Source organism: Ixodes scapularis, unplaced genomic scaffold (assembly GCF_016920785.2).
Source record: "Ixodes scapularis isolate PalLabHiFi unplaced genomic scaffold, ASM1692078v2 PGA_scaffold11__112_contigs__length_91849675, whole genome shotgun sequence".
In the NCBI taxonomy this organism is placed as follows: Eukaryota; Metazoa; Arthropoda; class Arachnida; order Ixodida; family Ixodidae; genus Ixodes; species Ixodes scapularis.
The window spans coordinates 60,214,853-60,231,015 of NW_024609837.1; the positions used below are offsets into that span (position 1 = coordinate 60,214,853).

The 16,163-nt window shown below is 47.4% G+C and overlaps 1 protein-coding gene across 1 annotated transcript in view; it reads right to left on the reverse strand.

Moving 5' to 3' along the window:
• Positions 1–16,163, reverse strand: part of LOC8036137 (dmX-like protein 2) — a 131,716-nt gene that overhangs the window by 84,084 nt on the left and 31,469 nt on the right. Inside the window, exons 16-22 of the mRNA XM_029983147.4 lie at positions 14,564–14,708; positions 12,741–12,884; positions 10,107–10,383; positions 8,048–8,214; positions 6,761–6,906; positions 1,689–1,795; positions 680–875 (exon numbers count right to left, since the gene is read on the reverse strand). Coding sequence (XP_029839007.3) covers positions 680–875; positions 1,689–1,795; positions 6,761–6,906; positions 8,048–8,214; positions 10,107–10,383; positions 12,741–12,884; positions 14,564–14,708 — 1,182 coding nt within the window. The remainder of the gene's footprint in view (positions 1–679; positions 876–1,688; positions 1,796–6,760; positions 6,907–8,047; positions 8,215–10,106; positions 10,384–12,740; positions 12,885–14,563; positions 14,709–16,163) is intronic.

Consider the following 16,163-nt stretch of genomic DNA (forward strand, 5'->3'; position numbering starts at 1 on the left):
AAATTTAACAAAGTTTGTTAACACTAACATATTGCTAGCAAAGTTAGTTTCCAACATTAACTTACTGTTAACAAAGTATGTTAAAAAACCAATGCAGAGACCAAGTCGTCTGCTTCTTGCGCAGGGGTTGCGGTGACGTCTGAACAACGCTGAGCTCTGATTGGCTTTAATTGAAAGGATGGCGGGTAGACCTCAATGCTGGGTGCCTAGAGGCCTACCTACTACGGTATTTTTTTCCATCAGCCAATAAGAACTCGGCATTCTGACATCATCGCAACCCTTGTGCAAGAAGCAGACGAACTTGCACTGCCCATAGGAAGCATTATAATAGGAACCCCAATGCTCAAGGCACTCCAAACAGCTTGGGTTCCCCTATTCGAAAACTGTCTAGTATTAACCAATTGTTAGCAAAGTTGATTAAAGCTTTTTTTTTTCCCTATGTTTAAAATTATTAAAGAACACTGTTAACCAAGTTTGCTAACAAATTTAACAAAAGTAACAAACTTTTGGGCTGCTTCACTGCAAGTGTCAAAGAAAGCTCAAGTTTCCTCGACTCTCACTCAAAGCAGCAAAGGCTTCCTCCAAGCCCCAAAGAAGTCTCAAACCCTCGAGCTAGGAAGATGAGCAACACGCTCGTAATGCCGAATGACCTTTGACGCGACATTCCGTCGACACGCACCTGACGTTGTTGAGGAGCACGGTGTCTTCGAGGATCCATTCGGAGCCGCCCGTGGACTCGCACTCGTAAATGGCCACGCCGAGATTGACAAAACGGTCGGAGGGGTTGACGGACGTTGGTCGCGTGAACGACTGGCCCCGCTTGTAGGCGCACGCCACTCGGCCGCTGTACGCGCAGCTCACGCTCAGAGGTGTCCCTGAGGCAGCAAAGAGACAACTGTGATGAGCGATTGCAAGGACACGTGAGGCACGACAAAATTAGCCCGTACAACTAGCCAGCGATTTTCTGGTCTTTCTCGAAGTCAAATGCCGCTATTAAAACAATTAACATGGTGACATAGTGCGCTTGGACAAAAAGTGAGGTGGTAAAATTTATTAATGTATACCAATCTCTGGGAAGATGTAAAAAAGTGCCATGTTTTCACAAAAGCATATAGTGTACCAGGAGAGAAGTGAGGAAAGAACAAGATTCCTGACTCTGAGAATCAAAAAAATATTGTTTGCCATGAAATGGTATATCAAAGGAGTTTAGCACCAGTGATAAGGGTGTGCCAAAGGGGCATGGGAGTGATATGGATATGCTAGAAAAGAGAAATAACTAGAAACCATTCATTCCAAAAAAAAATATGGCTTCGATTTCTACTTCATATACTGCTTTGCAACATAATAGTAATGATGTGTGTATGTTTAAACAGCCAGAAGTTAGTCGGCCTCAGTGGGCGACTTGTCTCCCAGCTGTAGATCAGCAATTTAGCCAGTGCAGTACGAACGCTAGCTTGGGGTCTTTAACGAGCACCACGCAAGAGTGATACACGACCGCACGCCGGTACGATGCTCATCCAGATCGAAACGGGCAAGGGTGAGGATTGAACCCAGGGTCCCTGGGTTCTGCCGTGTGAGCTTTCGCTCCACCTGCTCCAAGCTGGTGTGTGCTAGCCCACTGGGTTATCTATACCCAACCTCTTTGCAGCAGTTAGAATATGAAATGAAACCAAGATGGAGGCACTCACCAGGCACGGGTATGGCGCTTGACGCCTTGTTCAGGGTCATCTCCCACTCCACCCACGCGTAGCTGGGGTTGTTCTTTTCGTCGCGATCCACCAGGCACTTCCAAAACCTACAACGAGTGCATTTTAAAATTGTTTGAAGCAAGCAAACATGGGAGTGCAAAGAAGACAGAGACAAGCGCTCTCCATTCATAAAAGCCCAATCTAAAAGTGAGCGCCCCAGTACCGTATTTACTCGCATAATGAACGCACTTTTTTCCCGAAAAATTGACACATATTTGGGGGGCGTTCATTACATGAGGTAAAATTTTTGCATTTACACACTTTGTGCAAATGTCATATTAGATGCCAATATGACACGGCAAGGTACTGTGGCACATCTCCAGTGATGGAGGCGCACCCACGGCTGGTCAGGGGCGCGCCACAATAACCATGCTTTATAAATTGCAAACCTTTTTAGGGCGCTTTTGGGGTGCCTCTTGCCGAAAAAAGCGCCCTACTAAGCTCACTCAGCACGAAAGGCAATCCGACCATTCTTAGGCGATATATATTGCTAGTATCCGGCAGCGCACTCGGGTATATCCGTGAGTATGCGTATAAAAACTCGTACGAAGTCCAACCCCCAACCACCGAAGCCCGCTCGCACAGATCAAGTTTCGTTCACAGAGAGGCTACCAGACACTCTCAGCCTACAGCGCAGCATGCACCTCGCTGTGCCATTCTGTTACGGATTAATTAAACGCATTTACCCGAAGGATGTGAAATTAAGCCTAACCACTTTCACGATTTCAGTGTCTGAAGGCGGACCACAGATGACGGACGGCTTGTTTGTTGACATCAATGCATGCGATAGGCGAAGAATGTCCGGGGCTCGGCAATTCGTCGACCCAAGCTTCGTCAAGTGTGCGCGACACTCGGTTTCGCGGTTGATCACTTCTGCAACAACGCACTTGCAGCCATTACGAGAGCGGCTTGGCTTGGCTTGACTTGGCCTGACCGCTTGGCGGCAAAAGAAAACTGGCTTGGTGGCTTGCTAAATTGGACACAATTCGAGACTCGCGGATGAAAAAATTGGAGGTGTGTTGATTACGGGAGGGAAAAAAAAAGTCAAAATATTGATGCCCCTTGTGGGGGGTGCGTTTAATATGCGAGTGTGTTTATTATGTGAGTAAATACGGTATACACTCCGTGCGACGCGACTGGCGCGCCGCCGCGCGGCCGGTACCGAAGGTAGGCAGTGAGCTCCCCAGAGAAAACGAAACCGAAACCACACCGCGTACGTTGGTACGCGTTGAAGTCAGAGTGGTGCTGTTGCGCTGGGTTCACAGCATGAAGTGCTGCTTGTGCTGCGTCATTAAGTGCTTCAATAGTTATGCGTCGTATCTCGTGGAGACAAAGTTTCACAGTTTTTCACCTCGCCGATGTTTTGTGGGACAGCAACAACGATGGAGCCGTGCCGTACGACGCGAGAAATTTGGTGTCCCGATCATGTCTGCCACTGTGTCGGCACGGCTGACATATTCTACACTGCCGCTTTGTGCTCTGCGTTTGTTTTCGTACCAGCAACGCCTACATGTGTCAGCGCCGATGAGATGAATTGAAATGCCATCCCACACTGGCGGGTATGCAGTGCCAATTTCGTTGGAGGAATGCCCTCCAAAGAAGTTTCGTCCCCATCGTACGTGTCGATGATATTTCCGGACAAATATGGCACGCAATCTGTACTTCATGAAGAAAGATTTGAACGGTAAAAAAAGTGACAAATATAAATCTAAAGAAAACAACCACGAAACTCGGAATCACTGGAGAATCGGCGTTTGAGTATGGAAGTTTATGTGGTGTGCTTTCTTTCTTGATCAGCCTCCTTTTGGATGTGGAAGCACTGACACCCCGAGTTCTGTAGACAGCAATGTTTTTTTTCTCGGCTTTAGAGCCACCTATCGCAAAGTGGTTCGAACTAGAAGTACCGTCCACTGGTCCCTTCCTACCTGTAAAGTGTGCACCTCCCACGATGAGTGGTATTTTCTGACAGCCTTTGACGGTCAAAGCCAGTTCCCATTTAGTTACGCCGCCCAAACTAAATTTCCACCTGGTTTCGCTATGCCAACTATTTTTGTTATAATAAGTGTTGTGCCAAGTGACGGTCATGTCAAAGTACCTGTGGGCCGAAAACCAGCACCTCACACAACAAGTTATTACACAACAGCTGACCGCAAAAGCCCTTGGCAGCCAAACCGTGTGTTGGCTGACAACTTTGTTTTCTCGGCTTTGGAACCACTTTTCGTAAAGTTGTTTCAAATGAAAGTACAGTCCACTAGTACCTTCCTACCTCTAAAGTCTCCACCTCCCCCGACCAGTGGTATTCTTTTGACAGCCTTTTCATGGTCAAAACCGGTTCCCATTGAGTTACGCCACCCAAACCAAATTTTCACCTAATTTCCCTATGCCACCTTTTTTTTTTTTTTGTATAATAAGTGCTGTGCCATGTTACTGTCAAGTCCAAGCACCTGTGTGCCCAAATCTTCACTGTGCACAGCCCGCTATAACACAACATTTTGGGTTCAATATCGGATATACCGTACAGCTTTATTTCTTCATTCTAAACAACTTTCACACCTGCTGTCTTAATGAAACTTGGCACACTTCGTGCAGAAACTTAGTGGACATCTCACTCGCCTCCAAATATCATCGCTCCAGCAGTCCTACGTTTACAGCGACGAGCGAAATAAATTTTCCACTCAAAGCAATTATGGTGGCGGCCGTCTTGCTTTTCGGAAAATTGCTCCAACTCCTTTTTTGGCCGCAACTAGAGAAATTCCCCCGAATAACGACTAAAACTCAATATATAAGAAGAGGAGAACAGCTAAATGCCCTTCTTAGGTCTGCCCCAGCATTCATGCAACGTCCCCCTCAACGTATCGGCTCAAAAAGCAAAAGTTTCGTCCGTGCGCGCTTCCGCCGCCACAGCTTGGCATGCGAAAAGGCGCCGCAGGCTGCTGAACGCGCCTCACAGTCGAACGCCAGCTCCTCCGCTAGCGGCGCAGCGCGCGTTTTTCAAAGCGCCCCCTATAGTTCCCGCACGCAGTGTATATGCAAAAATAAAGAAGTTAAAAAAATAATAATTTGTTCGTTTCTTTGACTTCGCTCGACGTATTCCTATATTCATGGCATTTAGAATGCATTCGCTCACGTCCGTCAGAAATCACGGTCTGTCGCACACGTGATGCACCACACCAAACAAATTGCTGCTGCTGGGCCCAGCACCCCCTTTTTTTGCAGCCACAATGCTCGTTACTCCATCTTCTTGCTGTGCCCGCCCTGGTCACTCCCGCGCTGCTTTGATGGCATACACTCCGCGACACTAATAGTGCAAACAAGCCCGAACAGTTCCCGCAATGCAGAGCCGTATGTGGGGAGAGTTTGGCCACTGGGTGTGGCGATGAAGGCGCCGGAGAGGAGAAAAGTGAAGGGAAAGAAGGAGAGCGCCGAAGGAATGAGAGAGAAAGAAGGGAGCAAAGAGGAGACGATTGCCATTTTGACGCAACGCAGTCGGCGCCGAGCACTGTTGAGGCTACGCGTCGTCTGCTACGAGCTTATTCCTTTTTTGCCTGAATAAAAGTTTGCATTCAAACGTGGAGAAACTTCATTAGTTAGGATTTTAAGCCACTGAGGAATAACACTATATCATTTTCTTGCCAGAGCCTGCCAAATAAAAGGAAAGAACCGAAATTTGGATGTCGATCCCATGCATTCCGCCGGGCGAATGAATGAAAATGGCGGCCCTCCCCGCTCAGCTGGGAGCAGCCAGGAGTTAACGCGCATGTGCCCACGCTTCTCGCTCTGCGCCACAACCTGATTGGCTCACTCGGGAGGGGGCCGTCACGGCGGCAAGATCATAGACTGGCCAAACTCTCTCCATATACGACTCTGCCGCAATGATGGAATCCACTGGCCCACTTCCCCCAAGTCTGTTGAAATCTCCGACATGACATACGAGGTAGCTTGCTGGGCTGGTTGGTTGAACGACATAGTAAAAGCTGTCATTGAACGACACTGTGCATGCGTGGAAGTTTCAATAAACCTTCGGTTGTTAGTCAGCGTATGTCCTGTATCCGTCTTCTACTTTGTGTCCCGTCTTTTTTGCACTGTTTTTCACTATGACATACGAGGGCTGGAACAAGCAGTCCGTTTAATTTAAGATTGTGTCGCATTACCTATGACGAAGGCAAATCGAGTTTAACAGTGCCTTGATTTGGAATAATATAAACAGCAATGTGAAAGTGAAAATGAACTTTTAGGTAGAATCTTTAAAATTAATTTTTTCTCGAGTTGCTAGATGAAAGTTGAGATCAGAAATTTGCCGTATCGCGCATCACATTAGTAAAATGTAGAATCATCTATTACGTTAGTATCCTGCAATGATAGCATTTTTATTTCACGTAGCGCGTGTTGCCTGCCACGTTCAAAAATCTATTTTGTTGTTGAACCTCAAACTAGCATTTGGCCATGGATCCAAGCACTGATTGCACATTACTGCTGCAACATATTATAAAATAAAACAAAACGAATGAAAGAAAAAGAGCCTTCATTGGTTTCTTTTGTTGTTCTCACAGTTTTGATGGAGCGTCATTGAAACTATCATAGTGGTAGAAAGTGATAATGAAAACGGTAGATTTCGATGCCCGCCGGTGCACTTTCGAAGTAAGACGCAAAAGAATGCCAAAGTCGTGTTCGCATTAACCGTGTCGCACTGTGTACATCAAGCCTGTCAGCAAGAGCCTCCATAGTATGTGTGGTCGGTTCTGCTGCTACCGAGGGCCCACTGAGCAAAGTTCTCGACCCAGAGCAGTCACGGATTGCTCGCCGGAATTGGCGACTCGTGCCAGGCTTTGCTGCGACCGACAACCGCAGGCGCAACAAGGTCTCCTTCTAGGAAATGCGAAAAAGACGGCGAATTCTTTTTAGCAGTTTATTACACTTTTTGTGAAATGTATCCAACGTAACATTTCCAGCTCCATACTTGATTCGATTCGACCCTGCCCTTCGTTATTCGCGTGGGTCCAAGTGAAACTCACCTGGTCAGCCCGTCCGAGCAGGCCGTGGACAACACGTAGGGTGCAAAGCACGCTGGGTAAATGTTGGAAGAGCTCAGGTGCCCAGCCGCCGGGGCAGCATGTGCGATTTCCACTCCCTGGGGCAAAGGGAGCTCTTGCGTGCACACCTGCGGGAAACGTAGGCGTCGTACATTCTCAAGCCGCAAACAAAGCGACGGCACCATGCTACACGTCGACGTAGAAGCCTGCACCCTTGACTGAAAATTAAACGAATTTTCGTGGAAATAACTTAAATATCAAAAATTATTTTAAAATTTGCCCCTTTTTCTCATTAAAGGCGTCGCTGTCGGTGTAGAACGCACAATCGGACAAACACTGGCTATAGCGTCTTTAGCCGCATTTGTTGTTGCTTTCATGAACAAAAAGAAGAGTAATGCCGGACTGCCAACTTTGATGGCATTGGTTTAAGAATGCGATGACTCCCAGCTTCCACCATGCTTTTTGGACACACCATCAACTTGCAGTTTGCGACTGGTGACAAGTGGTCAGGATAGCAACTCGCGACATCATGGTGAGGCGAATCCCAGTTGTGACGTCGCGGACGGGAACCGTAAGAGGGCGCCACCGAAACAACCTTAGCGCTAACTGTGGCGAAGACAGTGGTAAAGCAGCACGCAAATCCCTTATTTTGAAACACCAAAACGAACCGAGCAACCAACACATTTTCACATATCACCTTTCAAGGATAAGTAAGCACTGTGCTTTTCAACATATAAGTTGTGTTTTATTGTTTTCTAAAAATCCATTAGTGTGTTTTATATACATTGGTGCAAATTATGTCCTTTCATTTTTACTTCTCTAAGTGCGAGGCTTAACTGCAGAAATTTGCAATAGGGGTTGTACATGCTTTTCATTCGATTCGTTGACGAGAACATCGAAACTTGCTCTCGCTTGCGCATATATTGCGATCATAATACGGTACATATAGGTGGACTTTTCAATGCAGTTTTTCTGGGCCGACCTTAGAAAACATATACATAAAAAATCCTGAGCGAGCACCCAATCAAAATCTGAAGATAATTCTGTAAAGCTGGAAGACGGGTGCTTTTAGGTCAACCTATATGTGAAGATACGTCATTTGTATATTTCCTGAATGTTACAGAATTGAGGAGTAGACAGGCGCTTAATGGAGTGCACTGATATTTTACGACAGGTGCGACTTACACAAAGGTTCGACTTACAGACCGCAAAACACGGTACTCGTATTTTGTTCAGCGTGCAGCCCACTCCCCCTGACAAAGCTCTCACCTTGCAGGTCGTAATGCGCAGAGGAGACGCTCGCGGTGACGCCGAATTCGGTCCCCCCTGACCGGACGCTGCCAGTTCGGGGCTGTTGCTTCGGGACGACAGTGAGTGGTCACTGTCATGAGGTGGCAGGTCTTCGGGCAGACGGCCAGAAGTCTGTGCCATCCCCCCTGAAAATTAAACACCCTTGCTCAGCTACAGACACCGAATGAGAATGGCAGTGTCACAGCAAAGATGCAAAAATGCTTCTTCTCTCCCCCCATGGCGCAAGAGAGATAAGTCGGGCATTTCCATAGGCCATGCCGCATGAAGGAAGAAGAGAGGAGAGCCCCAAAGACTCGTCAATAACGGTGCGACGAGCAGCAAGCATCGACGGAGCGTCTTCCCCAACATCTGCTAACGATAACCTCAACACGGTACTTTAAAGCATTGCTCATGTCATACGAAATCCCACTTTGGAAGTGTCCAGTTGCTACACGTAACACTGGAGGGTTTTAGGAACTTCCACCACTTTAAATTCCACGACAACTCTACTTCTCAAACCACGACACGAAACGTAAAACATGTTCTGCCAGAACTCGTCGCCTTGCATCCACCTTCCCCGCGGAGCTTCGCCTTAATCGCCTGCAAGCGTCCCCCTCTCCACTCGTCACTGAATGCCAACATTACGCCCTACCTTCACCGCTCAACAACCCCGGGAAAATTTGCGCCTTCGCTTGTGTTGCCACTGCCGCAGACTTTTCCTAATGGCGCCATTACGCCAAGGCCGTACTCCATCCCAAAAGCGAGCATGGAGGAAAGGGCTGGCATCCATGGCTCGCGACCAGGGCCACGCTCACGTTGACCACCGACGAGAGGCTACCCATGCTGCGTGTATGCGGCGATGCGAGGATCACGAGGATGCGCGAATCACTTTCCCTTTGCACATTGTGGACAAAGGCACTTTTTTTTAAGGTTGTGCTAGGAGCGAGACAACTGAAGGACCTCCCTGCTGTTCTTAACATGTCAGTGACCATAGCTTCTTACAGAGTCCGCTTTTGGCGATGGCAATAAAAGGCGCAATTACTAACGCACCAAATGACACCACCGTACAGTACTAGCATCTTCTTAGGTCTGTCTGTGTCTCACGTTCTGGTCATGCATTTCGTGCCATCTCGTGTCTCGTGCTTAGAATACGAGGCGTACCAATGGGAGAGTACGCCGGAGCAGTGGCATTATCTAGTAAGTCAATACTACGCTTATTGAGTGTGCAACAGCGATTGCGGCAGTGATGCAGAAAGAGCGAACGATGTCCAGCTCCAACTTAAAAAGCTAATAACTCTCGAACTAGCTCTCTTGGCACAATCCAATGCACAAGAAATCTTCTGCCAAGCAGAGTAAAGAAAAAATAAAATAGCGCTTAATCAAGTTTTAACACCGAATGTTTTATAGGGATGGGCTTCACGAGAACAGCGACATGTTACGATCGAGCGTTAAGCTCAACCAACATAAAGGTCAAAGTCATAGAAGCAATATAGCCCCATAGGGGCTATTTCACTTACCTATATGACCTTGTGGTCAGGGTGCCACGAGGCATACTGACATCATGCGACACCGTGCAACGTCACAGTCACGACCTGATGTGATGTCACACACACACGCACAGCATGTGCCCAGGTCATTTGCAACACATTATGCGTGTCTCCGAGTTCATCAAATATGACTAACGCATGCTTAAATTATTTTTTTTGCAATCCACTTCGTGACATAACACACGAAAAGAATGGATTGCAATGGTTTACGGCTGTAGTTCGTTGCAACTCAAGAAGGCAGGGCGATGATAAGACGGGTCGGGAAGGAGGAAGCAGACGGAATGCTAAAGAGAGGAGGAGGTTCCCCCTCTCTTCTCCAGCGTTCTGTCTGCTTCCTCTTCCCCGGCCCGTCTTACCCTCGCTCTACCTTCTTGAGCTGCAACGGACTATAAAAGCCTCGTTTGCGGCCGTTCATCCTCCGACACAGGCGTGGGAACTTTCGCAAACGGTTCGTTGTTGGAGCGGCGACGAATAGAAAGGAAAGCACGCACCGTCGGTAGAAGCCCTGGAGCTGATGACGAGGCGCCACATGTGCAGAGCTGAGCGCCCCGACTCGGCCTTCTCGAGCACCACCAGGTAGAAGGGCTCCTCAAAGTCCGAGCTGTGGCGCAGGTCCACAAACGCCTGGTACGAGGTCTCCAGCAGACCCACCTGGCGCTCCTGCGACTCCTCCTGGGGGCCCAAGACGCCGGCCAGGGTGCCCCCGCTCTTGGCCCCCACGATCAGCTGCTCTTGGAACACGTGCAGAAGTTGCGTGTTCTGCCAGTCCTGCGCACCCGCAACAACTACGATCACGAAACGGTGTCGGACTCGCGAAACGGAAACGGGGGCTGTGAAACTTTGCACAAATGCAGAGACGTGACAGCGACGGCTGTTGTTGTGTGTGGCGAGACCCGCTTTTATGCGTATCCACTCTTAATTTACTCGATCGCAGATACAACACGACCTCGTGGCCACTGAAGTATGGGGTATTCAAAAAAACATATTTAGAGTTTATTTGAGCACGAAAATGAACTGCGCATTGCCGAACGCTTATTCTTTACCCAAATTTAGGGCTAGTGGTCCTAAACTAACCATCATCTCAGTCAAAAGTTATGAAAAAGATTTTCTGGAAATCTCAACGATAAAATGGGGCGCCCATTTGTGCCCGTTTTTAGTACCTGGTGCCGTTCAGCTCCATGCATTTGAGAGCTCCGTCGACGGCCATTTTCCAATTTAAAATTTAATAAAAACTACTAACTACTTTTGAAGTTTTGAAGCGTCGGCATCTGGTTCGGACAACTGGCGCTACATTCAAGCAGAGAATGAGCGTTTGGCGACGCACAGTTTTCTTTGGGGGCGAAAAAGACATAATTTTGTTTTGGGGGGACACTCTGTGCGTAGAAAAGGATCGCACTGCTTGCACGAGTCAACGCCTCTGCCCAAGACCAAATTCGAGACACGTATCGCTACGAATTGTGGGTTGCTTTACGTCCGACAGTACAACCTCCAACCATATGAAAGACCCATTCACCGACGCAGTTTTCGGCAGCTCTGTGGGATTCACTTTGGCCAGGCCCACGTTACTCTGGGTGAGGAAATAAACAAACCTTTCGTTTTATTCTCGCTCCAAAAATGAGGTTCATAAGGCCAACTTGTGCTTAGCACTGCAGCAAAAACTGTCAAGGAGAATGGATCTATTACGTCGGTGGAGACTGTACACGCAAATCGAATTCTATGGTTAGGAATGTGTAGCGGCCTCCCCCACCTGCCGTAGAAGAAATAGAAAACACCGCCACCTAGCAAGACCAAAGTGCATGTGCTCTTCGAGGCGTCACAGGTCAGTGCATGTGTGAGCGCATGTGGAACAAAGTTTCCTGCCTGGCAAAACACCGACTCAGCGAGTGCAGCTGGGAAGCCCCTGTGGCCCCGTATAACAGCTATCTCTCTAAAATGAGAATGAAAAACCATGCTGCTCGCGTCGTCCTAGGATGGTACAACTGTTACAGAAGTTTTAGTGATAGGATAAAAGCACCACAATAGAATTCATTGGTACTTCAATAAAAGCATTTATGTTTCAAGTTTTTATTCAGTATCTATCATAAAACCACTTGCATTAGTAGTTTGTCATACTCTTCACCTCCCAATTATATTTCACAATGTAAAGCCCACATTACAAAATACACAAGCTCTGTACCACAACGAAATTGAGTAAAAGTTATTTTTTCGTAAAGGTTACTAGGGAACATAATGCATTGCCTCTGCAATTGTTTGTGCCCCAAGTTTCCCCAATTCTGAAAAATGTTTTAATGTTTCTTTACCTTTTGCAGCAATGCCTGATGGCACTGCAGGTTCAAAATTAAAAAAACAAAACAAAGGGATCATAAATCTTTTTACAGGCATGTTGACATAGTTTAGGCATGTGCGACTAGTGGATTTTAAGTTTGAAGCAAATTCGAAGCAAATGGTGGTTTTGGACTCAAATCGAATATCGAATAGTTTCTTCAAGCCTTTCATTACCATTCACCATGCTTAAACAAAAATTGAGTTGAACTCGTGAAGGCTGTTCCCAACCTTCCACTTATATAAGTACTATATTTATGAACTGTGCCATGTAAATGACAAATTTGTCGCAGCTGTCTTAGTCAGGGGATTTATAAATCTGCTCGCCATACCCAATTATTCTTTTTTCAATTTCAAATTTGATAAAAAAAAAAACACCAATGATGAACGCGGGTTGAGGAGACATCGCTGCCCAACTTTTCTCTCAAATAATTGCGGCGGGTTAGCCCCATGGAGTTCACTTTGTCACCGAGCACCCGTGCACTGCGGGGAAGCAATACCCACAAAGCCAGAGAGCTTCGCAGGTGTTGCTTCCCCACTGTGCACAGCTGCTCGGCGAGAAGCGCACTCAACGGGACTAACCTTTTGCGATCAACACTTCGAAGAGTAAGAACATCGCAATTCATTTCAAAGCGAATATTGAATAGCATATTATTCGAAACTACTATTCAAAAATTAGAATATCCACACAATTCTAGTTGCGAGGTAAGTGCACCAAGAAGCGGCGTAAGATCACGTGGCCACTCGTTCTGGCTGCAAGCCGAGTGGCAACGAACCGCACGAGCACGAAAAGGGTATCTCACGTGGGTGGCCTCTGCAATCGCGTCCAGTTCCACCACGCAACCGGGACGCGCTGTCGACTGAAGGCTCACGATGCGGAAGTCGTCTTGAAGGTACACATGCTGCGCGTCAATGCCGGAAGAAGTTGTGCTCGAAACGCTCGCCACCTGTAAGAACCACAGACACCAACGAATGCCTTTGCAATTGATGGTGACTCTGATGGTAGCTCATCCCAAACACGCCTCAAGAAACCTCATTTTCCAACCTATTGTCAGACAAGTCTGCCATAACGTTAAACAGATATCCTGGTCAGAGTACTCATAGCTAGCAGAAAACTGGTGACAGTTGCCTGGTCCTCAAGTGCGCTAAAGCCTGGTTCACAACTTCGTGTTTCACCGTGACTGATTCTACATCTTGTGGTGGCTTAACATGACAACACGCTGGAACCATCCGACCGGTTGCCTCACAGCACTTCCGACCATAGAGATCATACATACTAACTCTAGAAAAAAAGGTCCGCCATTTTCCCATGCATTCTGGCTGCCGCAAGCGGCGGAGCATGCAGGCAGACCCTCGGGGTCCCACATGGTTACCAACTGCCTTCGACTTCACAAATATAATTATATCATCAGAGCAGTTACATGAACTTCAACAATCCACAAACTTACCGGTGGAAAGATATTCGCGTTCCTTTCGAAGCTTTCTTTTTGCATAGCGCGCAGATGTGCAGCCTTCCGTCAACTCTAAACTAAACCAGATAACCGAGATCACCAGCTTCGCCATAGGCTTTGCGGATGGCCGCGGCGTTGGCCGCGCCCCAGAAATACGAAACCGCGCAACCACCGGATTTTAGAGATTTCGACAGAAGGGAAGTTAATGCAGCGTAATGAATACACCACTTTTTATAAGCGTTAGAATAGCTCAAAATTTAGTTTACAACGCTAAATTATCACTATTTATATTGCTGAGAGTTTTTAGTCTTTGCGATTACCATTGCGACTTTTCGTCCTTCAGCTGGCAACATTGGTTTCTTTCTCTCGTGCTCTGTCGCTCTCTTTCACGATCTTTCACTCGGGACCCAGGATGTCGGCGCGCGGGATTTGCCACTCCTCCTCACCCACCTTTACCCCCCCTGCTTCCGACCTCTAAGTATTTATGTAGGCACGCAGGTATCTTATGCTTTATTCTTTCACCAGGGGCTTGAGATAAGTCCGACAGAGACCAGTTCTCATAGACATCTATGTTTCATCTCGTAAGTGCTGTGAAACCTTCAGCCTAACTATACGTAGATCAGAAGGGTTTGCAGGGCTACCCAATGGCACCAATTTCTATTGTGGTCGGCTGGATCGTGGATTGGGAGCCCGATGGTGGCACTGCCAGTGGCCGTTGCTTGACACCAGGCAATACGTGCAAGTCTACGAGAGGAACGAATAAAAATAAACTTTTTGAAGCTCGTGTGAAGTGTCTTGCAAAGAAACTTTTACAAGGTTTCGCAGGAATAGCAAGACAAATGAGAACTCTCTCTTTACACATTTTTTCTCGTAGGGTTCGACGAGTTATCTGGTGTCAAGCAATGGCCACCAGTGGTGCCACTTGGTCATAGTGCAGCCAATCAGAGTCCGATGTTATTGTGTGAACGAGCCTTCAGAGTGCGAAGCAAGTGGAAGCAGGAGCTTGTTCACCAAATGCAGATGTGCTACAGCTCCAGGTGGCTTAGTTTATATTAACATTCAGTCGGTAAACATGGTTTGACAATAGTTTGGACGGACAACCTCTCGGCTTCATGCGAAAACTAAGGGCGCACAACGAAGGCCCCAGCGATGGGTGCTGAAAGTAGAGAACTCACGTCGGCGTTGTCCCGGCGACGCGCAGCCTGCACTTCGGCGAGCAGCGTGCGAGCGTCTATCACCGCCTGGTACACCCGCAACCGCCGACCGTCCGAGGCCACGAAGCAGGCGCTCGGAGAATTCGAAATGCTCCCTAAAGTGGTGCTGCATGATAAAGGTAATAAACTTACAAAACGACAGTAGCGCCAGCATAACACTAGGAAACAGTACAAAACAGACTTGCTTTACCACATTGTTGTACATACGACAAATTTATCACTTTGCTCTGACGAAAAATCAACTTGGACTGTTCCCCCATACACTTGGAGCAAAGTCTTTCGTTTAAAAAAAAACTTTCAGCCTTTCCACTCTGGTATATAAGGAAGACCAGCGAAGCTGTATTGTTAGGTGAGACGATGACGTTTTATTCTATCGGGTGTCGCAAATAGCAGCCAGCCTCTTTAAATAGACCGCGAAATTCGGTTGCTTAAGCTATCGCGCTACGATTTTGGGCAGCATTACCCACAGGTGGTGCATTTTTTTTGTAAAATTTGAAAAGAGTGAACTTACCTGAGGAAAAAGTAAGGAAAGAAAAAGGCTTAGCTCCTATGGAAATGCAGCGAGTCTCCAGTCTTCAAACAATAAGGCGCCCTATTGATTGAAGACCGGTGGCTTCACTGGGTTTCCATAGGAGTTAAAGGCTGACGACCAGATTCGAGATTCTGCAAGGCAGAAGATCCTCCTCACCATGGGGGAGGAGGAAAAGACAACGGTGGACAGGGTAGAACGGGGAAAGGAGGAAGCGAGGGAAAAGTGGAAAGCGCGAATTGGTCATCGGTCTTTAAGCCTTTTTCTTTCTATACTTTTTCCTCAAATAAATTCGCTCTGCAAATTTTACAAAAAAAAAAATGCACCATCGGTAGGCAACGCTGCACAAAATCGTAGCGTAATAGGTAAAGAAACCAAATTTTGCAGTCGATTTAAAGAGCCTGGCCGCTATTTGGGATACCCGAGGGGGCTGCGCCGATCACAAGGCATGCTCGATGGCACAAACGCAGGTGGCCTCTGACGCGGACGCCGGGAAAGAGACAGCATGGAACACAATGGGTGACTCTTCTCGTCTTATGTGAGTGAGGGCGACGGTGAACTGGCTCGAGTTTTGTGCCGACACGCCACTTGTCCGTGGAAAAGTAATGGCCGGCCGCAAGTTGGCAAGGTTGCCGCCATCGTTCATAGATGGCGGTAGCTGTCCGAAGTTTTGCTTCGACATGCCGCTAAAATATTAAGGAGGGCTAGTTGGATAAGCATTATGAACAATAAATAGTGCAAAGGACAGACAACAAGAACATGAAGGCAAACGCGAAGCGCTAGTCCCGTCTTTGTGTTCCTGTCCTTGTCTGTCTTTTGTGCTATTTATTGTTCATAATACTCCGGGGAATCACCGGTTTCCTAGGAACCCGTTTTGAGAAACCACGCTGTAGCTATTCATCATCATCAAGTGCAGGAACCCCACCGTGCGTTTGTCCCGACACCTTAAAATTAGCGACAAGTCGCTCACATTCCTAAAAGCTTTGGTGCCAGGCCAGCCTGTGGCAGAGAGCAATGCAGGCATTTCAGGCT